The sequence below is a fragment of the Epinephelus fuscoguttatus genome, linkage group LG16 (genome assembly GCF_011397635.1).
Source record: "Epinephelus fuscoguttatus linkage group LG16, E.fuscoguttatus.final_Chr_v1".
NCBI lineage: Eukaryota > Metazoa > Chordata > Actinopteri > Perciformes > Serranidae > Epinephelus > Epinephelus fuscoguttatus.
This window is the reverse complement of record NC_064767.1, coordinates 20003620-20029694: the sequence shown is the minus strand read 5'-3', so window position 1 is coordinate 20029694 and position 26075 is coordinate 20003620. Positions and strand designations below refer to the sequence as shown.

Sequence of the window (26075 nt, the reverse complement as noted above, 5' to 3'; positions counted from 1 at the left end):
GTGCGTCGTCCCTTCCCAGTACCTGGGAGTCTCACAGGAACAAATACGCTTCATACAGTTAGGACAGATGAGCATGGAGCATGGCGGCAGCAGCTGTTGCGGGTGAACCAGGGGAATGTCTTCCTTTTTTTTCTGTCTCTCTCCTTCCTCTTAACACTTCTTTTCCTCTGCTCAGGCAGTGAAGGACTGTAATGACATACCTGTTGTTAGAGAAACTTCTTCCCAAGTGCATTAATTGTTATTCATTAAATGTAATTAACTGTTCTGAAATTACTTACTTGAACTATTTTAGAAATTTAACATTTCCCAGTAAAGCATCAATCCTTTTGTAGAAATTCCTTCCTGAAATCTTGTAGAGACCGTATTAGTAGTAGTAGTGCCTGTCTACTGGCTGTGTTTAATTCAGAATAGTCTACATATACTTCATTATCCACCCAAAGAAAAGACGGAGTTGAATAAATAGCAAACCAATTCCAACTAGACGCCTAATTTGGATACCTACATTTAGTAAAGCATATTGTCAAACTCTGTCTGGCTTGGCTTGTGTCTTGGTGAGAGCCATTAGGAACAAGGTCATTATTCTAATGGAGCTCTTACAATTAAGTAGGAACATTTCATACTTGTTATGTTCCACTCAGATTGATATCCGAGCTTGATGTTTGTCCCTTCCAATCATTGATCACTCAGCAAAATTCAGACCATTCCAAAATGGTCTTTTTTCCCCCTCCTCTCTGAAATAATTTCTCAGAGTAAAGTGGAGAGCTCCGTAGATCAATGGCCACCTGAACCTTTTTATAACTTAATCCAATTTAATTAAAAGGTCCCATTAAATCTGCAAGGATGCTCAGTAAAGCCAGCAAGAAACTTGCCCTTCCGGGCATCTATTGCGTCAGCGGCTCCACTCACTGTCCTGTGCGCAGTATTTCCCCCCCAGTTTCCATTCTGCTGAGGCATTTAGTGAGGGAGGGTGATGCTTGCAAGAAAAGGACAAGTCAAGGTAGAATTTAAAATTAGGATATGTGCACAGAGATCCTGTGGGTCCTTATATTGTCTTAAAAGGCATTGAATTCAGTAATTCAAAAATAAGTCCTCAATCTTAAATCAGTCTTTAAATGTCTAAAAAATGCTATGACATGAAAATCAGGATTTTATGAATAGTTTTTTTTTCTGTTGTTGCATTGTAAAATCTCAAAATAACTCAAATAACATCTACAATTGATTGAATGCCTCTCACATTAACAACACGCAGATCAAGAAACCTGAACCACAACACTCATATTTTCCAGCGGGGATGCTCAGAGTAGGGGAACCACTGTTTGCTTGATGTCAGTGTACCCTGAACGTCATGGGGAAGTGCAAACTCAACAAGAATTGCCAGTTTAACCAGGATGTTGCTGCATGGCTGAAACCAGTACAAGGCAATGTATACAAGGCTTGGTGTATTTAATGCAAAATGTTTTTTAAACTCGCATTGTGGGAATCGAAGCAGTGGAATCCCACATACAGAGTGAGAAACATTTGGGCAAAATTGTCCCTATCCCTAAGTAATTGATGTCAGTTCATGATTTTAACTTAAGTTATGATTTTGTAAAGTTGGTCTTAAATTTAACTCTGAGTGGCAATAAAAAAATCTGAAAAAGCCTTAAATCTAACTTGTCTTAAGCTGTAGGAACCCCGGTGTAGTAAGTGGCAAAAGTGATACAGGAATTTAAATAGTTGCATGTGTACAGATGCAAGTGCTGACTGCTTGCTGTGACATGAGTTACATTTCTATCAGTTAATGGATGCAGGATGAGGGAGCATTCAGAGCAACACACCAGCACATTGAGCAGGAATGATTAACAGCTGCCATTCTACAGCAGACATGCATAAGTGATTTCTCTTTCACGCAGACACTAATGTAGTGAAGAATCACATACACTGAACTGTTCAGCCATTGTTTGGGCAAACCAGTTGATGAGTAATTGACAGAATGATTTTTACTGCATGCCATTTTTTTAATGTTAGCATCTTTTGCTGTAGTTGGTAGCGAGTTTAAATCCTAACTGTTGTACTCCTCAGCCAGGACCACCTAATTAAATCTGGAGCAACGTTTGTGCAGCACTGGGGTAATTGTGACGAGGTATATTGCCCCTGGGCCGGTGATTGACACTCCGCTCAACGTGTAATAGCCATAGGGGAGAAAAAAAAGAGTTATCCAAATTAGGGCTTGTCTGTAAATTGTCTTAGTGTTTCTCCCCTGCCAAATGAAACTGTCACTGTGTCACTTTCTGATGAATGTCTGAGGGCTTAGCAGGAAAGCAGTCCAGGAGTAAGTACAGCTGATGTTTCTATAGTATATGGACATTCAGCAGTAGGACAACCTCTCACTTTTTGTGCTTTGTCACTTGTTTTGTTTCTGTGTCTGATACATTGAAAAAATATTCTTAGACCTCTAAATAACTATGTGAGATTGAGACTTGCGTAGGTTGAGCTGCCAGGAAATGAAAATAACTTGTAAAGTGCAGAATGGATGGAAGATCAGAGTGTCATCAATCGTTAACCTATGCAGCAGTTAATCTGGACTGTCCGACTGGAACTCAGTCTGTCATATGTATTGATGTGAAAGGTATAGTTTGTGTGTGCAGCCCAGCCTGTGTGTGACTGCGGTGGCTGGCTGCTGTGGCTGTGGAAAGTCTGGGGGATCATCTTTCTGCCCTCATCCAGCTGCATCACCAACTACCGTCTATTAGTCCCACAGGAGCGCTTTATGATGTCTGCCAGCTCATTACTTCTGACAGCGTTTAGTCAGACCTGCTCTGCAGCCATATAAATGCCCCCCAACCAAATCACCCACCAAAGACTTCCTGTTGGAAATCAAGCCACCCTGCCACTCTCTCCACAATTGGTCATTTGCATTTGCTCCAGAAGGTCCATTTAATCAGCGCGAGCTCCCCCTGCTTACCTTGATAGAGTAAGGCAAGTGATTTATGACAGTGACATTCGAAGCCAATACACTCATAAGTGATTGCGTTGTAAATCTGGGTCTATGATGGAATAACAGGGTGTTTATTTTAGAGGGAATTGCAGATGGATGCTGAGGTAAGCTATAGGCTGAAGTATGGTTGCCTCGGCCGTGGCAGGCCTGCTCCCAGATTGATGGGAGTTTGTTCTGAACCTGGTTCTGTGTAGCGAGTAGCTCTGCAGCATTTCTATTTCGTCTTTCACCGCTCAAATGATGGGTTTATTGATATCTGAGGAGTGGGGGGTTCAACCTTAAACAACAATAAACCTTTGTTACCTTCACTGATATGAGTTTTCTTGTTGGACATGAGAGAACTGAGCATCTTTCCTTAGATATTGGTTACTGGTATAGGGTTATGACCTCATACTCACTTTCAGACAGTTATTAGACCATTTAAACTGTCCATCAACTTGTTGGCTGCTCCTCAATTTTTCAGGGCCATTTTATTCCGAGTGAGATGCAAACTGAATTTGCTCTACTCCCTTGAAAACAGAATTGTCAAAAAACTAAACAAAATAAAGAGTGGTTTGATTGTGACTTCACATTTTGGTTGAAAAAAATCAGCAGTGTTAACAAAACAATACATCACTTCAGATCTAATCAGTCACTCTGACTGCTGGCTCTGAGTAACTGCCTGCCTAACTAGGCAGTCAGCTCCACAGAGATATCCCATTTAACAGAACTCCTGCCTGCGTGTCTTCTTTTCTTTTCTCCAGTATCTCGAGCATTCAGAGTTACAGCTCCTGTTTGAGGCCCTGCTACCAGCTATGGTTGACCTAGCACTCAGTGCTCCTAGCCTCTGCACGATGGTAAGTGCGGTATACTATTTTTATGAATATGCACGCAGTTTATGTTTAGGGGGTTTGCAGGAGGAAATGGAAAGGTGAGCTGTTGTGACAAAGGTTTGATAACAGGTTAGGGCTAAAGCTGGGGAAACACTGCCAGAATTTGAAAATACAGCCTCCTCCTGTACCTTTCCCCTCTCTGTCCTAACCCTATCCCACCAGACAATACAACAACTTGTACAAGTACTCATCATTTATATCGATCATCTCGATTGTGATTTTGATCCTGATGCCATTTTGTAGTGGCAGTTGTATGAGCATTACCATCTTGTTTCCTTTGCAGACGTGTGAGCCTGCAAAGCCCTTTGAAATAGCCACATTAGCATAATCTTGAATTAGCTGCTCCACGAGCCTTTGGCCTGTGTACGAACTATACCGTGGTTTTTCGGGGAGCTCACTGTTTTTTTACAGAATGGCAATTTGGCAAGCAGCAGGACTTAAATGGTTTTTTTTGGCGTCGCAGCAGTAAAGCTTATGATATTGCACCGCCACGCTTCAATGGTGATGGCAAAAATAGCACTCACTTTATTAAAGTGAATTGGTGATGAATTACCCACATGCATGATACATCAATAATAGTCAAATTTTCACATGATCTGTGATGATGAAGATACAGAAATATTGAAACACATGGCAAACATGCCATGTTCTAATATTTTACAAATCATGCTTTCAGGGGAGCTCATGTCTTATTAAGAGGAGCCAAGCTCCCCCTGGACCTGCTGCAGCTCGCACCCTGCCTTGGGCTACAGCTAGCAGTTGGTTAAACACAGCCAAGAGGAGGTGCAGACGTCTAGTGTTCTCTCTAACCACTTGAATTACATTATGCTAAAAGGTTATTGTGAGATTTTTGTCCAATGAAGCCAGAAAAAACTGCCTACCCCAGCTTTAAGGGATACAGGAGGAAGGATCTAAGTGCGTGGAGTCAGCAGAGAGAAGAGGCAAAGGGTTGGATGGTGGATGTTATACAGGATCAGTTCATGAGTTACAACTACTCAATAATAAATACCTCTTTTTGGTCCGTATCAAGAACTGCTTCATTAGAAAAGAGGGCTGTGAGAGGAGAGGTCCGTCTCATCTCCAGTCATCCATCTGATGTGCTATGCTTGAGCACTTGAGGAAATTACACTTATGAAAGTTAAAATTCAGCTTATTGCGTAGGACTTCTACACTAGCTGTTCCTCTTGTGAACAGTATATTTTGAGAAACAGAGCCCTCTTTTTTTTTTCCACATTAAATGGAGCTGATCCATGTCACAGATCTTTTAAATGTCAATCCCATTCGTCTTCATTTTCGTTCGCTGTCATCAATTATAGCAATGGAGAAATTCCAACATTGATATTTTTGTAATTCAGTTATCTTTTTCAGAGTCCTCTGTTAAATTAAATTAATTAATTCAGCTTCCACTATGGGCAGGATAGGAAAACCCCTCTGGTTGTTACAGGAGACAGAAACCTGTGGCAGAACGTCAGGGTTTAACCAAAGGAGGGAATTTCTGGCACGGATTACACCTCAGAATCATTTGTTGCGGTTGGATAATGAAGCTTTCTGACTCTTCGCTTTGTTTTGCAGTATTAAGCGTCAAGGCTAATGTTTATGTGTGTGTTATTAGAGCAGGTATTGATCTGCTAACTGGGCAGCCTTGGGAGGCTCTTTAGCCCTAATCAGTGAAGATAGATGGGCCCCGTGTGTCTGACGGAACGAACCTGGGGGAGAGCAAGAAAACCAGGACCTTAATTACTACCACCCATTTACCTAATGGAACTCTCCTTGTCTCCTCTCCTTGCTAGATTGCTAAACTAATTATGCACCCCCATTAGCCATCAGACCCACAGTACTGCACCCACGTAACCTTGTGTGTTTCTTGTGCATCTCTCTTTGTCATCTACATTTCCCATTCTGATTTCCAGTCCCTCGGGTTCGGTCTCTTTGTCACTTTTTTTTTCTCTCTCTCTCTTTCCAGCCAATTCCCTTATTGAAGTCAAGGATGAACCACTCCCTGACTCTGTCTCAGGAGCAAATAGCCTGTCTTCTGGCCAACGCCTTCTTCTGCACATTCCCCCGACGCAACTCCCGCAAGTCGGAGTACTGCAATTATCCTGAGATCAACTTCTACAGGTAAAGGCACAACATGACTTGCGGAAAACTGGAGAGACACAAAACAATGATCAGCAGCTCACTAGGGTAATTAAGTGAGCTGCAGTCGTTAGTATTTGATTCCCAAAATGAGATTTGCCCCTTGAGCCTTTCGTATCCCCTTTGTAAGCCAGTAGGAGACTCACTAGACCTTAGACTCAGATACTGATCCTGAGTTTGCCTCATTGGTTTTTATGCTTCATGAAGAAGTATTCTTTGCTGTCAGATAGGAGCATGATTGGAGTCATTGGCATCATTATACTTTTTCTGCTCCTAAATGATTGTAGAACAACATGTATTGCCCAGATTTTAATGGCAGAGTTAGGGACTTTTTTAGTGTTTTCAGTAGTGTTCTTTCCAAAAATTATGCATCTGATACATTCAAAGATACGTTTTATTTTCATGATTTAAGTCAAGATTTGTTGTACAGTCTGGTAGAATTTTGATTGAGTAGCTCTGCCTTTAGTGATCCTACCACTCAGAGGTTAGTAAACTGATTTCCATAAGGGGGCACTACTGCCTTGAAAACCCCTAATAGATGAATTCTATTACTCAGCTTCAACTAACGTAGTCAGCATCCAGTAAGTTTACAAACAGTAACACTGAAGTTTCTTTTACAGCTTGCATGCAGTGGGTCAAAATAATAAGGTGACCTGATTGGATCTGGCTGTTATTTGAGTTATAGCTTGAGATATCTCAATTGTTCTTTCTGTTTTTTTAATCAAAGAGCATTTTTATGTTTATGTTTTTGGTCGTGGTAAGATTACATTGCGTGCTGTATCAGCCCCTGTCACCTTATAGACGTGGGGCCTGGACTGTGGGCAGAGAGTCTCTTACAGCTCCATGTTTCTGTTGTGTCCTTCTGTGTGGGAGGGACATTCAGGGTAGGAGTGGTAAATTGGTGCTCTCTGTTTCTACCTACTCAGAGCCAGTCATCTGTTAAGAAAGTCTTGGATGGCTAATTGAAACAAATTGTTTTGATGGACTCTTTTTCAAAGGGCACACCTGTGTATCTGTCTCTGGCTTCTCATAATATTGAGGAGTCACGGTATTTTGAATGAAGGGAGGTGATGCACGAATGCAGTCTAGGCTATATTCACAATCTCTGGTCTGCTGGTGTGCAGACAGCAGCAGTCTTGTTCTGTTACTTCTGCTCATTGATATGAGCAGCTGATAATGGACAGAAAGTTGAGAGTATGGGTGAGGCGGGGTTGGTAACAGAGTTATAATGGGATTTTGTTACCAGTTTGTTACAGTATTTATGGACTGCAGGTTCCTCAGTACACACTGGACATTGTCCAGATATCACTGTCTCCTCATTAGTATTTTGAGTAATCACTTCCGGTGTTGTTGCCTGACATACTGGAGATGTACCTTATTATCTGCACCAGGTGTAAGCCTGGAGGGGATCAAGCGTGTGGTCGTGCGTATGCGTCTGTGTGTGCCTATCTGTGTCTGTAGCTTATCTTGCAAACTGCTGGACCAATTAACCTCATATTTTGTGTGCAGTTATGACTATGCTCAAGGACCTCTCATGGTTTTAGTAATTCATAATTGTCGGAAAAAAGTGTTATATACCGTCACTGACTGGTGACTTTCCCCTTCTCCAAATCGACCCATAAAGGTTTTCTGGAAATGATCTCAGCTAAAAGCAAGCCTCACTTAGTCTGTTGCAGGACACATATTGTTCTTTGTCATGGCTCAAAAACTGATGTCCATGGACAAGTTTTGTCTCATTTTGAACATGCATCTGCAGATAAATTGCATACATGATATGTCATGATCCACTGAAGTTAAGCACAATGCAAAATGAGATCTTCCCAATTTTCTGTTATCTTTCTGCCATCGTGCAAGGAGGGAAGATTCCACGTGCTGCAGCTGTCCGCTGTCCAGTGGCAACCTGATTTTGTTGCATCCACCGCACAGCGTTATACCACAGAGCATTTTAGAAGTGGAGGGTTTTGCCCTCTTGATTTTGTAGACCTGCAGATTTTTTTATTTGGTCATTTTTCCTTGATATTTGTGCTTCTACCATACGTTAGTTAGCAGGTTTAGTAGCCAAGGCAAATGTTAATTTTGTTTGTTTGTTTTTTGTTGGTATTTCCTACATTGTTGTGCTTTATCCTACATACAAAGTTAATGCCATTAAAACTCAGTTACGAACGACATGGATCAAATATTTGTGGCTGTGTTTTAGTTACTAAATTTATATAAATTGTCATAATTAGAGTGTAGGCTATCTTTCACATACATTCCCTGTTAGCAGGAGAAATTGATCTGCAACATGCAGCAGCTTTGTCAAAAATAGACAAGGTGTGTATATTTATTAGCTTCTTAAACACACTGCGGTACGTGTGCTGGAATTACAAGAATTGTCCAGAGTGGCCACAATCAGCTTAGGCAGCTGCCTGGCAGAGATCTGCGCTCTACTGAGTGCACGTTTATAGTCATGATAGTGCCGCCATTCTTTGCAGAACATGAGGAGTAGGTTTAGTACCATATAATTTTGATATTCCCTGCAATCTGCACAGCTACCAGAGTCTAATTAGCCATCTGCTCTCCCTCGGGGGCCGAGCAATATTGTTTTATTTGATGGTCAGATTGATTATGTGTGATTTGGTCCACATTCTCCCCATCAACTTTATCATTTTATCTGAACTTTAATCGTACTATCACAATCAGTCATCTGTGTCACCCATGCAGATGACTGATTGTGAGAGTGTTATTGAGGTTCGGATGATGATATCTGCCTTCACATCAAACGTTAGTGGCAGGCTAAGTGAAGAGGCCTCTGTAATAATGTAAGCATTGATTCCAGTTGCAGGGCTGGCTCTTTCAGACCCACGCCAGCACTTGGTCGCAGGCCTGCCTTCACTATCAGCATTTCTTTCCGGCAGTGTAATACAGGAGAGAGTGAGAGAGGAAAAAAGTCTTGGCGTTTCTGAGAAGATGAGACAAGACAAGACAACCAGTGCAGTCTAAAATGGGCCCTCGATCGTTACTGGCCCTCCCTCTCCCCCTGTAATTGAGGGAGTGTCCGTCACTTTGCTTATCGGCTACAGTAGCGCTCCGTCTTGGACAAGCAGAGCAGCAAGCAATCTGCTGATTGCTGTTTTGGCAGAACTGTCAAGGTTTGTCCTCCGTTAAGTGATGGATAGATTTGAGGCAGAGGAAAGAAGGCATACTTGTCTCTTTAGCTCATGTTTTTCTCTGTGTGAGAAGAAAATGACATAGGAAGCCTGTTTAACAGTTAACAATGAAAGCTCATTATTGAGAAGTGTGTCCTCTGTTTTTCCTCTTTTTCTGAACTGAGTGACCACAAAATGACCTGCCTCATTTGTAAGAAAATAGTCTTATTGGTAATAGTAAAACTGTCAGAAATCTGGTCTCCTGGTGCACTTTATATAACAGATAAGGTTACAGTGGATATGAACCAAGTAATTAATGTGACTATCCTTGAAAATGAAAATTGCTGCAATATATTTTGTGACTAAGTCCTTGTCTTTAGCAAAGTATGATTTGTGGCTATACTGAAAAATATCACTGTCATCCACCTGTGTTTCACTCGCACTGTCTCACAGGCAAGTTGTCCTCCAGGGTGCATTATGCCTAACTGACACTGACTAAGGGAATTGGAGTAAGGGTGTCACAGTGCTTAAGTAAAGCGCTGTGTAAGGAATGAAATAGGAAAAATGCATTTGATATTCAGAAATTACCTTATTAATGATTTTTTTTTTCTCTCACTGAAAGCCTTTTACTGTATTACCCTTTTCATTTCATTTCTCCCTTCTGTTTTTGTTTCTTCTTTACTGGTCTGAGCAGAAAGCAGCGGGAGGGAAAGATGAATGGTGAACTGTGATTAGTCATCAGCTTAGGTCTCTTTTAATGGAACGAGAGCACCAGTATGGGGTGATTATAAGCTGTCCACCCAATTCTCTTTCTCTCTTTCTTTCCTTCCCTCCTCCCTCCACCCACCCTAGTTTTTACGGTGACTCTGAAGAACTGAAACACGGCCTCAGGCAGTGCCATTGTATGAAGGATGGAGGTAGATGGGAGAGACATCATGCCAGTTTAAAAGCTTGACCTCACTCATGACATGCTGTGGCATGGTTGTGCAGTGAGCCATAGATAATGACTCTGAGTGAAACATCCATGTCTATCATCTACTAAAAGAAATTACATTTTAGTTATTATGAAAGACCTACATTTTAGGTAGAAATAGATTTTTTTTTTGTTATAGACTTTCACATGTACCATAAAACAAAGTCAGTACCTTACAGTAATCTCCTGTGAACTCAAATTCCTGTTTGCTTTCCTTTGCAGGTTATTTGAAGGTTCTTCACCAAGAAAAATTGAGAAATTGAAAACTCTGCTGTGTTACTTCAGGAGAGTTACACAAACCAGTAAGCATTAAATATATCCCACATGATGCTGTAGCAGTTGTTGCTCTCCATGTTTTTCCATGTTTGATCATTTTTGTTTTTGTTGTTTTATTTTTTTAAAGGGCCCAAGGGTCTTGTAACATTCACAAGACAAATACTGAACAATCCTCCAAACTGGGAAAGGTATGACTCTCTATTCCATGACTTTATTCATTTTATAATTAAATGATCTGCATTTTTGATACAATCCATATTAAAGGAGATTTGTTTAACAAATTTGTCAAATATTAATTAAAGCTATGTTTTGGATCAATAAATATTCTTTTCATAAACAGTGACACTTCAGATTTGGTTGAATTGTATCAGAAATGATTTAAATGTCCCCACAACTTCATCCAACAAATCCAAATTGTGTTGATGTTGTCTGACTGAGGTAAGGACCATTCAGAGGACATCAACACATCAGAGTTCCTTCGCAGCTCATAGTCATCATCCACTTCTACATGAAACATAATGATGGCAGCATTGGTTGCAAGACTGAATGTTGCGATATACAGATTAAAGGTGCAGTCAGCGATTTTTATCCAGTGCACTTCTTGTCAAACTTAACGAGGATCTCCCTGCTGTCAGCCAGCTGTCCATTCTGTGTGTGCGCTGAAAAAAAAAATCTGCTTTTCACATATAGCCCTTGCTCTGTAAATGGGAAGCAAACAAAGAAGCTCGGACTGAGCCACACAACAACAATCCAACCAACCAGCTACTAAATGTTTGTGCTCATGAGTGGGATAGGGCAAAGGCCATGGATGTATAAAGAGAAAGGTAGTTGGAGCGAGAGGGGCGATAAGGCCCTGATCACACAGGAAGCATTTTAGCAGCTGGAGGCGCCTTTTTGTGGTTGTTTTTAATGAGAATTAAGCTTTTTTCACTGCGATACACTTCACATTTCTGTACTCAAGGCACCAGGTGTTTTTGCTGGAGCACTCTGAACTCTCTGAGCTTCAGAGAGTGCCCCATGTCGTCTCTTTTTCGTCATCTTTTTCCATCATCTTTTTTCCCATTGTCCAATTGGATGATACGGCCTAACGATAGACAGCAGGTTGTCAAATTGCCCCTGGGTCATCCTAAAATATGTCTAGAAATGACCATCATTGAGGCAAAGCTTCTGGACCAACTGGTGGTACTCCCTGTGATCCACCCTCTTTTTTAGGGTTAGGGTTAGGTCTCATGTATACACACAGATCTCCATCTCCCTGTGCCCAACAAACTATTTGCTGACAGCTTCTCACCCTCAACCAGAACTACAACAAGTACCCTCTGCCTCAACATTTTAGATCTATATTGGTAGATTTGTATTGGTGTTGAGTTCAAATATTAGAATTCTCTCTCTAGAGTTGCTGAGTCCACCTTTAATTCTTGTAGAAAGACTTTAGGTTGAGGTGGCAGTCTACATTCCATCAGGATTACAGCCAAAAGCTTAAGTTAGAATCAGAAACGCTCCTCATTCAACCTCACAAAGCTTCAGTAAAGCTGCCAGAAAGAATGTGAGCCAGTTCCAAAATTTAGATGTGTAGAAGAAATTGACACTGTTGCTCCCAAGAATGTTGCTACAAAAAGTTTCTGGAGATTTACACAGTATTAAAATATTTCATTCAGACAACTCCAAATCATTGGGTCAATTTACTGGAAATTCTGCTTCCCTGAAAATACTAATTCAATTCACATCCAAACAACATATTTCTTTCAAACCTCTAGATTTTTTAGTACATACACACTTTGTTAAAGCATGTTGCAGCTTCACTACTTGAACAATAGAATTAGTATACTGTGTTAATACAGTTAATTACTCTAAGGTGAAAGAATAACTGGAAGTTTCGCTATCCTTTTTTAAAGTTCCCAGACTCAGCTGAAGCGCCTACATATCACGTGTGAGGGGACGATTGAGGATGAAGGATACGGGATGCTGCAGGTAGGACTTTGTTTATTGTTTTGCATTTAATGCCAAGTAGAACCAGTTATTCAACCTGGCGTAAGTGAAGGTGTATCTTCCTGACAGTGCCCCCCAATCATTGTAGAATGATTCCTTTTTGTAACCACAAACTCAGTGTCACATTTGTTGGCCCAGAGTGTCAAATTTCATGTAGCAGTGTAGCAGGCCTGTTTTGCACTTGTTGTTGTAAACAAACTCAACAAACATGACTCTTACCATCACCTCAGTTCTGTTTAGCTTTCATGCCAAAGAGACTCTACTGCATTTCTGAATACTTGTCCGCCACCTGCAGAAAATCAATATTGGGTGTAGGATTTTCGTGCATATCTGGGAAGGTTATTGTCTCTATTTCAGCACTGATTCACACCATCTCCCAACTCCGCCTGTGTTGCGAGATGGCTGGTGCGTTTTTTACTCTGGCTGACAGCTGATGTATACACTTGAGTAGCTCAGGGAGGCAAGGGTGGAGGAGAAGACCCAGGGGTGGGGGTTGAGGGAGAAGGAGGCACATGGAGGAAAAGATGACGAGGGTGAGCCATCTCACTGGGGCGACCCAGTGGGCCAGGAGTCCTGCGGGCGGATTGATGGCTACCTCAGCAGGCTGGGCACTGCTGCAGTTTTGATAGGGCAGAGTGGGCTGTCATCCTGTCAGGAGGTGAGATTGAAGGGTGAGGGGGGCGAGGTTAGGGGTGAACCAGTGAAGGAGGTGAGGAGTTGAGCGACTGGTTCGACAACATGCACATACAAACACACTCACTGTCACACAGATTGACGAAGCTGTGGGCCAGTGAGCAGAACCCTCACCCCTGACAGGCTGTTTGAATAGTAGCATTGTGATTGAATGGGCTGTCCTCTTATCCATGCCACAAAAACAAGGAGTGGGTTTACACGGCATGAAGCTCGAGTATCAGAATATTTCCTACTTTGAAATAGGAGTCCCAGAAATAACCACAAGCTGCTGTAATTTTTCAGTGATCTCTTCGATTATCTTGGCTTTTAATGTCAATTCATCTGTTAATGTTGCACAAACTGAACTATAGGACATTGATTAACAAGGCTGCAGCCATGCGAGCAGCTCAGTGAGGCTAGAGGTTATTAGCATGTGTGCTATGATAATGGTAACATGCTGATATCAGCAGGTATAGGGTTTATCATGTCAGCCATCTTAGTTTAGCGAGTCACAGGGTTCCAACACATTTTAACGCCTCTTTGCGTAAATGTCCACTTGAACTCGCAGATGAACTGATTAGAATTTGATAGTCAAAGTGTCACTGTGACCTCACAAAACATGTTTTTGGCCATAATTCAAGAATTGACACGCTAAGTATGACAAAAATTTTACATGAAGGATAGGATGAAATAATGAAGTGATGACATTTGATAGTTAAAGGACAACTTTTCACACAAAACCACAAATGTCAACTTTGTGGCGGCTCTAGAAGAAAAGTGACAACATCACCAAAATCATTGCGATATAGTGTCAATATGGTGCCAATATATCCAGGGAATGTTTCGTTCTGTCAAAGAGTAAGTGAAAACTTTGCTATAAATAGCTGAAATGCACAGGCCAAATTTTAGCATTGTTATCTGGTTAAGCCCATCTTTCAGCCTTTGGTCTTCATTAGGGGTCTGTTTCCGTCTGTTTTGTTTACCTTGCCACCTTTCTATTGTCAGACTAAAATGACAAATATTAAGGACGAGTGAAGCACCAGCAAGGAAAGTACATCGCACTAAATAGTGAGCCTTCCTCACGGGGAATGCCAATAGCTGTATCCCATTTTTAAATATAGAGATGGTCTACAGCCGTTCATGCAGATTATGCATTACTGCCCACCATTAATTGTAGTTTTTATCTCTTTAGATTTCATGTTCTTTGTTTTGCTACAATTTCCTGATTTGATTATTTACAAGCAGGAAGCAGTGCAGTGATCCTTAGTAATTCATCTGTGTTAAATGACCACAGTGGGTGACAGATAATCAGGAGACACTAATACAGTCATTTGTTTAAACAATGGAGGTGACAGTAGCTAAACCTCGCAGTTCTTCCTTACTGCATTGAACCGGCAGGACAGAATATTAACATTATTAAATCAAGATTTGTTTTAAATATAACTGAGGGGTTGTACCATTTTTGTTCACTCTCCTGTTTGTTTTCTTATTATGTTATTTCACTAGGTGGACTTTGCAAACAGGTTTGTAGGTGGAGGAGTAACAGGACATGGACTGGTCCAGGAAGAGATCCGGTTCCTCATAAACCCTGAACTCATTGTCTCTCGCCTCTTTACGGAATCTTTGGAATACAATGAGTGCCTCATCATCACAGGTATATAATCACACACACAGAGATCATTTATGGCATGAATTACTAGGCCTGTTGAACACTTTTTTCTGTCTCTGCTTCATCTCTTGGTTGAAAATGTGATAAAACAGGTATGTAATGTCCACAAAGATAGAGTTGTGGCTTTAGATTAACAAAGCAGTCAAATGTCAGAATAAAAAATAACCACAGAACAATATTAACATACCAAGGTAAGTCAAGAATTTAAAATCATTCAAAATGTTCAATCAACTAATGGAAGTAAAAGACCTCTCACAAGTCTTTTGAGGTTTCCTAAATAGCAGTTATCAGAAGACCAGACAGACAGCAGGTAACATAAGCAATAACACAAGTATTGGATAAGTTTGCTAGACAGAAGGGTGCACTCCAATTACTATGGTATCACAATGCTCAGCCTCCTCAGGAAAGCTTAAGTGATGTGTAGACTGGAGAGATAGTCGTATTCTCGGCCATAAGTCCAGCAGCATTCTCATTCTCAGAGTTCTCCCTAATCACCGATTCTGTTTGTGATTTCATGGGCAGAATGTCGGCTTGCAGCTGACAAGTGGAAAGTATCTAGTTTGGTGACCTCAGGATTGCCTCTCTGCTATTTTTGCAGATGATGAGGTTCGCGTGGCTCTGCTGGGCCGTGACCTCTCACACACACCAAGGCTATTTGCAACTACATGTTAAACAAATGGGTTGAGAGTCAGCACCTCCTCACAGTCTGGGGCTGTGATACCTGAAAAGTTGCCCCCATTGGGTTGAGAATCGGGTTCTGCCCCAAATCAAGCATTGTGAGTGTTAAGATGGAGCCTGAGTTAGAGAGTCAGCAGCGATTCAGGCTTTCTACCAGACTGTACCAGAGCCTAAAGGCTAGTCCATCACTGTTGTAATGCTCACTATGCCTTACGTTAATGAGCTCTGGACAGTGAATAAGCAGAGGAATGCATGTACCTGTGGCTGCGATGATTTTTCTTTGTTGAGTGTCTGGTCAGGAAACCCCAGAGCGTTCTGGAAGGATCACATATCCCACTGGGCCTAAGAGCGCTTAAGGATTCCCCAGGATGTGCTGTAGGATGTGGTTACAGTGACAGACATCTGCACTACCTTGTTTATGCAACTACCACTGTATTTGGGACTTGGATAAGCATCAGAAAATGGATGGATAGATAATTATTTACAGTTCTTGCCCATAACACACTTGTATGGAAAACTCACACAGATTCATGCAGTAATTCCCTCATACAGAAACCAGATATTAGGACAAGTTATTTTTAGGTTTCCACCCAGTTAAAACTTTCTGTGACATGGTGCTTATTAGCCCTCAGTGAGCAGACAGACATTGTGCCATTGCTGCCATGGTGTATTTCTTCGCTGCTGTTATCTACCAGTTAGCATGTTGTGGATCAGTAGTTTAGTGTGTTTGAATGTGTTTTAGTCATATAGGACCAGAGAGCGGGTATTTTAATGATTACATTTTCTTATCAGTTAATAAACTCGTGACAACGCTGGTGTTACCGACTACACTGGACATTTTACAGGAAAATATATTTGTCAATGATGCTTAATACTGTAGAGCGCTGTATTAGATTACTGGTAATGCAAACCAAATGTTTCCTATTGCTTCATCAAAAATTTGTTTACAAGACAAGTCAGTGCTCATTTTCAGCATTTTTTGACAGCGGATCAGTTTAAAATATTGCAGGGAGTAATGGAGCAGATATGGATAGTTACAGTGCACAACTTCTTAGTGATTTAGCAAACTCCTTTTCCCTCATTAACTTTATCAGGTACCCTATTTGCATTGGGTATAATCAAAATTTTGCCAAATAGGTGCTTTTGCTTTGACACCAATTCCTTTGACATTGTCTTGTCAAGCAACTCTCCTGCTACTCTGACCTGTGACTCTACTGCTGTGCAAAGCAAATACGTTCAATTTAAACTGTAGCATCTGTTGTCTGACTAATTGATAAAAACAAAAACAACATGGTAGTGAGAGCAGTGTAATGTTATCTATGTATGCCGAAACACAGTGTAACAATGGGAACATCAACTGCCACGACAAGCCCAGTATCTACTGTAGCTCCAGTGATGTAGTGTGTAGGCTTAGTCCTCTCGTGTGTACTGTATAATTACAAGCAGGAAGTACAAAATAATACAATCTATACAGAACCAATAAGCCCAGATATATGGCACTACCAATCTATAAAAACTAAAAGTGTATTTGATGTATTTTCATTTGGCTTTCCTTTTTCTATAGAAGCCACACATCTCACATGTCTTTTTAGTGTTACACATAACATTCACTAAACTACTGTTGTTTTCATCCGTGAGTTATTTTCTCCTGGTCGTTGAGCCCTGTGTGTTTATTGGGCTCCATTCATTTTTTTCCCCCTCGTCCTTCCGTCCAGTCCGAAGGTAAATCCATTGCATTGATTCACTTGCGACTGCCCAGATATCCTTCATTTCTCGCCGGCAGAATTGCTCTATTTTTCAACCTCCAACTCGCTCTGCTTGGGTCAACCTCTCTAAGTGTTACGCCCTCTCACTCCCCTCCCTCCTCCTCCTCCTCTGACCATCCTACCTTTTTTTTCTGCCTCGCAGCTGCTACTCGCCCACCACTGGTCAAAGTAAGGGCAAGCACAGATTAAGATGATGAGGCATAAACTTAATGCTGGTAGCCCATGTGCGATTATTGCCAAAATATGTAAAATAACAATATAAATGTAGGGGTGGACACAATATGAACACTTGTGTGATTTAATTCAATCAAATTCATGTATGTTGATTCAAATTTAGCTTCATTATTCTTTGTTTGTAGTGTCATCGTAGAGCACAGAAGTTTTATCTCATTGCCCCCTCACAACATTTTAGAATAGTCTCATGACATATTTATTTTATTGCCACTTTATCTAGCTGTGCAAAACAAACATTTAACATCCACTTGTCCTGTTTTGGTGCCTGTATTTCACTTGGGTATTAAAGTGAACCTTCAGATTTGCCTTTGACGCCACAAGAGGCATCATTATCCAGTTTGATAAAGCCATCTGCTTAACATGAGGGCGTGTTCTGTAATTTAGCTGCACCCACAGGAACTCAAATCTAAATGATGATGTTCCCAAATGTCTGCTCTTGATTGATTGTGTTAGTTCTTTGGACTTGGACAAGAGAGACACATGGACAAACAAAACATGAAGAGACTACGAGTTTGAATAGTCTGATGGGCACCTTCAGAGCTCTCTACCTACTATTGCACATTGCTTGTTGCATATAGGCTGCTTGTAACAGCAGAGAAGACGAAGAGCCAATGTAGTGTTATTGCTCCTTGACTCACACTGGTAATGCCACCAAACACGAGGGATACATTTTTTTTGTCCCCGATCCAAATAGTTCAACATTAAGCACACACTTGGATTACATTAAAGTTGTTAAAATCAATCAAATGTTTATGCTTGACAGTTAAATAGCTCTGCATTGCATTAAGAAAAACCAAATTACTGCCTTGCAGTTGTATGCCTCCACGCACCAGTCAAGTTTTGCTTACAGTTCACATTCATGTATGTGAAAACACAGATGCTTCACACACACACACACACACACACACACACACACACACACCCTTGAGTCCAAGTGGACTTTTTTGCCACATTTGAAGAAGTTCACAAGAATGGGATGGACAACCCAAAAATATAATGATATTTTGCCGTAAATGAAACCTTCGCTAGTAAAAAAAAACAAAAAAAAACAACAACTATGTGCAGCTGAAGTCAAACAAAGGATTGGATTAGGCTATATATAGCTCAGTATAGCAGATTCTGATCAGTTAAAAATGCCCTGATTGGCCACGCTACCGGTCTTTGAGATCCGATTCGGGCATCCCTACCACACAGACACAGCCAGCTCTGTTCAGTCGATGTTAAAATTGACTTATGTCTCGTTCAGTACCTGTAAGGAAAATGCTCAAACTCAGCAAACACTGAAATGAAGAGACTCGGAGAACCACAGAGAAAAGTTACAGCCAACGGGATTACTTTAATTGCAGAATACACTCAGCAACACACATAATGGACACGACAGAAAACAGCCCTGCTTATCCAACTTTCAAATGCCTTTATACTATTTGGGTGAATGGGCGTCTGTTGGTTTGTGTGTGTGTGCAGACAGGTTTGGGCTTATGACCTAATTGTCCCAATAGGTTTGATTTTTTGGGAATCATTGTACAGAACTTACTCTGTAACCTAAGTGTTTTCTGCTCCGCTTGAGTTCCAAGAATTGGAACTGCGCAAGAACCTCAGATCACCAAACAACTCCTTTAACGGAATCTCCCTGGTATTCAAAAGTTCACTAACTCAGAAACAACTTCTTATAAGGATTCTTTCCTATTGCGAAATCTGACATCTGGTCCACTGTTTCTAAGACCTCTTGCAATTGACATTATATTCACCTTTTATATGACGTAATACATTATCTGCCTTTACATACCCTCCTCTCAGCAGGCCAAGCATTGCCTCAGATATGACGCCATGTTGTCTCCTTTGAAACTCCCCTCCCTTCCAAGTCACCTTCAGTAGTTAGTCACCGTCCCCCTCCTTGCCTCCCATCATTCTGCCTTCCTCCCCCTTTCCCTCCTCCTCCTCTCCACTTAACTTTATTACATTTGGACAGAAAGGAATTTATTGCCCAACTAAGGTCATCGCTCCACTAATGGAATGGGCCAGTTACGCCATAGATTCATTTAAACCTCTCAGAATATTCCATGCACGCATTCAGTGTTTCCTCTTAAAGTCTGGTCTCTGTCTCTAGACTCTTTATGTCCATCTCTCTTCTTCTGTCTTTGTTATTCTCTTCTGTCAAGTAAATCATATTTCTTTGTCTTCAGAGGTGTGTTAACATGGGTCTTCCTGTGCATTGGCAGTTCACATGTCACATCAGATTTGTCCATAGGCGTTTTCAGATCGGAAGGAAGAGGGCCACGATGTAATCTAGTGATGGAAGCCTGTATGCCAGCCCAGGAGGCTATCATGGTTGGTTGCCAGGATAAATAGGATCAAGGTGAAGGAGGAGGAGGAAGGCTCTGCTGATGGAGGGAGTGATATGGGCCTGTTGTTTGACGTTAGGAGTCGCTAGCATTGAAGAAAGTACTTCATTTGATTGGCTCGGCTTTCGGTGGTGCAAGATGCTTAAAATAAATGTTCTTTTTCTTACTCAGCCAAAACTTAACTCTTCATAGAAACATAATTCTCATTTTCCCAGAGTTGTGCCGTCATTGTTGGATTATGTCCTGGCTTCAGTACAGGCCATTAGCTTTAGTCATATTTTGTCACAAAAAAAGTCATCATTCACACTTCAACTTCAAGTATTGGCAGATGGTACATGCTTGAAATAAAATGAAGTCAATTATGAGAAAGCAAAAGCAACGTTTAATTACCGCTCTTCAAGAGATACTTTTAAAGAATGACATTTAGCATTGCTTTTAAATAACTTTTCATCTTTTCTTCTAGGAGCATACGTATCTCTGCTGGTACATGTAGTAGTGCCCCCAAGGCTATGTTAATCACATGTTTAACACCTGCTTTTCATTGAAGTGCAGCGAAACTTCCTCGTACCTAATGCATAATGTATGGAGCCTTTAATAGGCATCATTTTCAGAATTGGGCGCAGCTGTATTTGTAATGAATGATGAAATCTTTCGAGTTCTAACCCCAAGTATATACCAGTACACACTCTAAAAAGGCTAACTTCTTGATATGAAGTGTCTTAACCCGACAGCTGATGAATGATTCGGTGGAGCTGAATGTTTTGCAAGCATTTTGCGAATGTGGCTCAGGTTGGCTTCTTCTGTTCTAACCATTTCTTCCTACTATGGCTGAAAGCTTTTCATTTCAAAGCCCAAATCAGATTACTTATTAAATCAATGGCCTTTATTTATGACAATCCAATACAAGCTGATACTGTGTACTCACATGGGGAGCACAAAAAGAACTAAATGTGATTTAAGAAATAAGGCGCTCAAACAGATTTAGGCCCACTGTGTGCTCCGACTGCTGAATACTGAGTAATGCCTTTTCTTTTCTGCAGGCACTGAACAGTACAGTAAATATTCTGGCTACGCTGAGAGTTACAAATGGAAGGACAGTCACAAGGATGAGACCCCCAGGTATTTTTTTTATCACATAGAACTATTTAGTCAGTCAGAAAAAGTTGAAGGAAAGATAGGAGGATGTTTCTACATCATTGTTAATCCCAATTCTCTCATTGCTCACCTTTTGTTTTCAGGGATGACTGGCAGAGACGATGTACAGAGATTGTGGCAATTGATGCTCTCAAATTCAGGCATTTCCTAGAGCAGTTTCTCCCTGAGAAGATGACCAGAGAACTCAACAAGGTGAGAGATGTTGTAGTCTGTGTTTGCACAGTGATTGAGAAAATATGGCTTACATATACATTCCTTTAAAAGCTATGACAAACAATGTCAAGCGTCAGTAACTTCCTAAAGATGCCATTGTCAGTAAGTGACAGAAAAGCTTGACTTCAGGATGCTTTTGACTAAAAGCCCATGTTTATGAACTTTGACATATTGCCAGGTGCACCTGCAAAGATGTTAATTAAAGTCATGGTGATCTGTAACACCACTAACTTTCGGTCAGGACTGACGGCTCATCTGACCGATACCAATACTACACAACACCTACTACACTAAAGGCCCCAACACATCAAGCAGACTAGCTTTCGGTAAGTGTTGGGTTGTCGGTGAGCATTTGTCACCCTAGTTTTGCGGTGTGTCCGACACTGTTATCACTAGTCGGCCCTAGTTGGCTTTTTTTTGGCCATTTCAACATGTTGAATTGGCATCAGAGATGGTGGAGCCTATCGATGAGTGAAATCACTCTGACTGGCTGTTCAGCTCAGTGTGCAAGAAGAGAAACTGAAGTCAGAAAAACATACACGCAACTAAAGTCAAGAACTTGTGAGATCAAAACAAACTTGTTATATTAGGTAGGATTATTTTTTTTAACCCTTAAGCTCTTTAGCAGAAAACGTTCGCAATTGTTTGTGTCATTGTTTGTTAGTGCAGTGGTGTCCAACTGGTCTAGCCACGGGGTCCAGATTTCTCCTTAGTTATTAGTTCAAGCTCCACACAGTTTAACACATCGAGCGTCATACTTGCGTTAAGCCCCGTCGTCGAGCTAGTTTGCTGTCTCTGTCAAGTAGCTTTTGGACTACAACCCACCAGTGGGGAACCACTGCGCTAGTGCATAGTAAATATCCTCTGTTCTTTCAACATCAGGTTATGTTGTTAATGTGCTAACTTTCTAACTAGTGTCTTAAATCCATCCTGTCGATCTTCCAGTTCCCCTTTGTGAATAACATATACAGTATAGACTAACGCCGCCTGCTGGTATGGGGATTCATTTCCTCTCACTCAGGTGCAGAACGTTAGTGCTACTTGGCCGCTGGCTGTAGTGTGTTCAAGTATAACTTTTTGATCAAGACACAGGCGACCTAAGTCGGCACAGCAGTCGGCCTTCATCACCACCCATTCTCTGTTGGTTTGATGTGTCTGGGCTGTACGAAGCATTACATAAGCATTATACTGCACATTATATATTATTCTGGTGCACACTGTGTACATACACACTGGATGTGCTGACTCAACTTGATTAATCTGTACTTATTTCTATCTTTCTGCTGTTGTAACACCTGAATTCCCCCTCTGGGGATCAATAAAGGTTTATTACAGTAGTGGGATTGTCATTTATTGCAGATTTTTCTGTTGAGGAATCAGGTAAAACATTATGCACCTGTGTGTACTTTTCAATCTTCTTATGGTTCAAGCTGATACTTACACTGAAACATTATAACCTGTGCTTTTTGGATGTTTAACCCATATGAAACCCACCTAACTAAAAACAACACTGCCCTCCTCCTCCCTGTGCTTTTATCCCAGGCATACTGTGGATTCTTCCGAAACAACGCCAACAGCAAGCACCTCTCTGCAGTTGCTACAGGCAACTGGGGTTGTGGAGCTTTTGGTGGAGACACGCGGCTCAAAGGTATCATTGGCTGAATTAAAACGTGCATCCAAACAGGGGGAAGGAAAAGACTGTGTGTATAACAACAAATGCGAAAAAAGTTTTGTTTTTTCATACATAAGATAAATAGTACTACTCATATAGGTCAGTAGATACATAATATTGCTTACAGTAAAATATTAACTGTAAGGTATGAGGTAAATATAAGCTCAGACTGGATCAGCCATTGAAGCTCCTGCTGAAGGACATTCAGCTTTCTGCGTATGGACTGTATGGCACCGTCACAGGCGCCCGTCCCTCTTTAACTCCTCTGGTCAATTAGTAGCTCTCCCAGGGTGTCACTCATCAGTTCCTTCCCTCCCTTTATTGATCAGCTGACACACATTTATGTTTTCCATTAAAAGGGCAATTGATTACAGGGAAGGGACACCATAAATCCAGGCTGATGCAGGTCTCTGCGGGCTTACACAACATCACTCTTCACAAGCAGGGGCCTCCTTACTGTCCTTTTCCAGTACGCCACATTGCAAAATTTTGACCAGTTGTGTTTCTGGTCAATGTCTTAAACATTAACTGTTATTTTATTCATACTCATTATTACTCATTCATACTCATCAACATCTTCACACACATCCTGCATTATGAACGTAAATGTGATCGGAGCAACATGGGTTTCGTTAGTCTACAGTTTAATTTACAACCGAAGCTGTTAATTTCCTCTGCAACATGCTATGAATAGATCCACTGGACTTTCTCTGAGGCTGATATTAGCTTCCGGGGACCCCCGCCCATTAGCCCTGGAATTAGCATAGCTGGTATTTTTAGAAGGCAATAACTGTATTTTACATTATAGTCCCGGAGCTGACTTGAGACGTGGTAGTTACATAAAACCAAGCTGTTATGTCGTTGTAAAGATTACAGACCTTTTGCAAATGATGTTTGTTTTGTGTGTTTTAATCTGGAATCAATATCCATTCTGTTAAATATTTAAAGGTCTTAAGACCTAATTTGCGAGGGCTAAAAGATTGAGTGCTGTTGATGAGGCTGCGCTACTAGTGGTGGATTATTTACCCTTCTGATACAAATCGCCCCTGTCACTTCCGTTCTTTTCTGCCAGAAGCTGTACCTTATCCAGCTGATTGACCAATTACTTCAGCTTATTTTCAGTGGTCAATTACACATTTATGATTTTGTTCTGAAACGGAAGGATACTAATGGTGCTAATACGGTGTATTATTGTTGCCTTGATTTCCCTTTAGCATTCTCTTTCTCACTTTTTCAGCGCTGATTCAGTTGATGGCTGCCGCGGAGGCTGGGAGAGATGTGGCGTACTTCACATTCGGAGATGCTCAGCTCATGAGAGATGTTCATGAAATACATTCGTTCCTCACCGAGAGACAAGTCACCGTTGGTAAGACTCGCACACAAAACCAAACGTTTTTAGTATTTTTGTCGCAGGAGTTAGACCCTCTTGTCAGCCCTGCCTCTGATGAGCTCTTACACTAAATTGCATAATGAACAGGAATGGTGATGATATCAGCCACTGTTAAGATTATGGGACTCGCGAGGCTCATACGGCACATGGAGGTTGTCCTTGTTGGCGTCATTACGGGGACAGTACGCATAAATAACAGAATGCAATCCATCTCTATGTTAAGTTATTCCACCATCTCCGTCCCACAGCCCATCCATTCAGCCTCAGCTGCAGAGTGGATTACTGCCTGAACTGACCCCAGCTTCTCCCCTCCCCCTCTTTTCATTTTTCTTCCGCTGACATTTATTGAAGCCTTTCAGAGAAATTCCCCTCCAGCCATCCATTTCCTAAAGTGGAGCTACGGAGAAAAAGCTCACGGCTTGTGTGCGTGTGTACGTGCGCTTGATTTATAAATGAGCACAAACACGCTTTCATTTTTCTTCATGTTTTTCCCCGTTACAGTTTCTGTCTCTCTTGCTTGCACTTTGACTCTCCGTTTGTCCTTTGTGTCTGTTTCACTCAAATCCTGTTTTATCTCTCTACATATTTCTTCTTTCTGTTGTCCCCTGTACCGTCCCCTCCCTCTGTCCTCTTGCTGTCTTCCCCTCTCTTCTTCTCCCTCCTTGTCCCTCCCAGGGAGGCTGTACAACCTTTTGAACCAGTACTCCAGTCTGGTGTGCAAGAACTGCCGCACGACTCGACCTGACGTCAGTCTCTACAGTTTCATCTATGAGAAAGTCTCTTCCCCAACGCCCGCCGACGCCCAGGACTCTGCCAAGGATTCTGGGATGTCCCCTGTAACATCGGACTCTCATTAACACAGACCGAGCTGCAACTTAACCTCCCTCCACGTGTCTCAGCGTAAAAGAGACTTCAGGTTCACAAACCTCAACGTGCTCTCAGCCTTGTGCTTTCAATCACTTTTCTCTCTCACACTCCCTTTAAGTTTGTGATCCCAACACACAAACTACCAAAACACAGTTTTGCCTTTCTCGTTGATGGTATTATAGGAGCCTCGTAGTATGTCACCAGATGTGGTGAAATGTTTCAGAGACGTATAGCAATAGTAAATCCTGGTTGCTGTTAGGCCTTTCTTTAGTCTAATGTGATGTGGATTTTTTTTTTTTTGTTTTCACACTAATTACAAATATGGCCAAATATTCATCATGCATGGTTGTGGACAGTTTCCATTATTAATACCCCAGGACTTGATAATCCTCCCTAGTTATCTTGTCCTATATTGTGTTTGCTACTTTTTCTGGATGAGTTGTCTTCTGTATCAACCATCCCTGGGCTGTGGTGAGGTTCCTGAATGCAGAGAGATGATGAGATGCCATACTGTAGTCTATGCATGGGTAACATTTATTTATCAAATATTCTACAAATATATGCTGCTCTTTTGTATCCTCTAGGATGTCGATGCTCAACACACATATTGCCCTTATTTTAATATGAGTCAAAACTATCAATAAAATGTCACCAGTATGAGAATCCTCTCAGATGAAACAGATTCAAGCAACTCATGGTCATTTTCATCTTCAGACCTTTTTATTCTATTCTAAATAACCATTTTCAAATATATTCAGTGTTAAACACAGTATTGCTACTGTATATACAAATGAAGGGGGAGCATATAAAGAAATGATTGCACGCAAAATATTATTTTTGTTAATGTTTTTACTCAACATTTACTTTGAGGATATTGTTATGTTTTTTATTATTTACTGTATTTTCTGATTGACAGCGTGGGTTCTATTTAATGATGGGTTCATAAATAGATTAAAGACTGTAAATGTATTGCATAGTACTGTTCTTTGGGTTTTTAGGTTGTACTCTTTATTATTATAATTTCTTAATTAAAGTATATCCTGTTAAAATGTTATTTCTCTGCTCA

General features: G+C 41.1%; 1 protein-coding gene across 7 annotated transcripts in view; it reads left to right on the top strand.

Moving 5' to 3' along the window:
• The window catches only part of parga (poly (ADP-ribose) glycohydrolase a), a 30989-nt gene extending 4926 nt beyond the window's left edge, over positions 1-26063 (top strand). For all 7 annotated transcript variants that reach the window (XM_049599921.1, XM_049599922.1, XM_049599920.1 and 4 more), the window contains 11 exons: positions 3721-3813; positions 5813-5967; positions 10309-10388; positions 10490-10550; positions 12258-12333; positions 14530-14677; positions 20753-20831; positions 20951-21059; positions 22623-22728; positions 23990-24118; positions 24818-26063. In XM_049599921.1, the coding sequence (XP_049455878.1) occupies positions 3721-3813; positions 5813-5967; positions 10309-10388; positions 10490-10550; positions 12258-12333; positions 14530-14677; positions 20753-20831; positions 20951-21059; positions 22623-22728; positions 23990-24118; positions 24818-24999 (1218 nt within the window). In that variant the 3' untranslated portion in view covers positions 25000-26063. The remainder of the gene's footprint in view (positions 1-3720; positions 3814-5812; positions 5968-10308; positions 10389-10489; positions 10551-12257; positions 12334-14529; positions 14678-20752; positions 20832-20950; positions 21060-22622; positions 22729-23989; positions 24119-24817) is intronic.
• The last annotated feature ends 12 nt before the right edge of the window (positions 26064-26075 follow it).